Source organism: Mizuhopecten yessoensis, unplaced genomic scaffold (genome assembly GCF_002113885.1).
Source record: "Mizuhopecten yessoensis strain PY_sf001 unplaced genomic scaffold, ASM211388v2 scaffold693215, whole genome shotgun sequence".
In the NCBI taxonomy this organism is placed as follows: Eukaryota; Metazoa; Mollusca; class Bivalvia; order Pectinida; family Pectinidae; genus Mizuhopecten; species Mizuhopecten yessoensis.
Window position 1 is genome coordinate 1 of NW_018468527.1, and position 603 is coordinate 603.

Below are 603 nucleotides of genomic sequence, written 5' to 3' on the forward strand. Positions count from 1 at the left end.
GTACAAGTTGCTTAAACTCTGAAAGCTCTGGAACTTCTACGTCCTCTAGCCTTTTCGAACTTACGTCCCTTGGAGCGAACGTATGGCTTAGTATCACTCTTTGGAACACCTGGAGCCTTTCCGAAGTGCTTGACAGCTTCACGGTGACTCTTCTTACCTCTAAGAAGGACACAGTTGGTACCGGTTGGGGCACGGAGAGCTAATTGATCGAAGGTTAAGCATTCACCACCAGCCTTTAAGATCTTGGCACGAGCGGTCTTAGTGAATCTTAAGGCACAGATAGTCATCTTTGGAACTTCGAACATACGGGTGTCATCAGTAACAGTACCAACAACAACGGCGATCTTACCTTCCTTGTTAGCTAAGTTCTTAGCAATGTTGGAAAGGGTCATTGGTGGCTTGTTAATTCTGGACATGAAGAGTCTCTTAAGAACAACCTTGTTGAAAGCAGCATCAGTACGACGAGCTAAGAAACGGTAGAGCTTGACTAAAAGTAATAAGTAAACATCATTACTTTTTGGGGCAGATCTGTTGCTGTTCTTGACGTGTTTCTTTTGGATGTCGATACCCATTTTAACTATTGCTTCTTAGACTATAATATCA

The 603-nt window shown here is 43.1% G+C and overlaps 1 protein-coding gene across 1 annotated transcript; it reads right to left on the reverse strand.

Moving 5' to 3' along the window:
* Positions 1 to 11: 11 nt before the first annotated feature.
* Positions 12 to 581, reverse strand: LOC110440693 (60S ribosomal protein L18-like). Its single transcript, XM_021483850.1, has one exon. The coding sequence runs from the start codon at positions 570 to 572 to the stop codon at positions 12 to 14; it is 561 nt and encodes a 186-aa protein (XP_021339525.1). The 5' UTR covers positions 573 to 581.
* Positions 582 to 603: the final 22 nt, after the last annotated feature.

Excerpts from the sequence above, each read along its gene's own strand:
- LOC110440693 (XM_021483850.1), bottom strand. The coding sequence starts at position 572 with ATGGGTATCGACATCCAAAAGAAACACGTCAAGAACAGCAACAGATCT.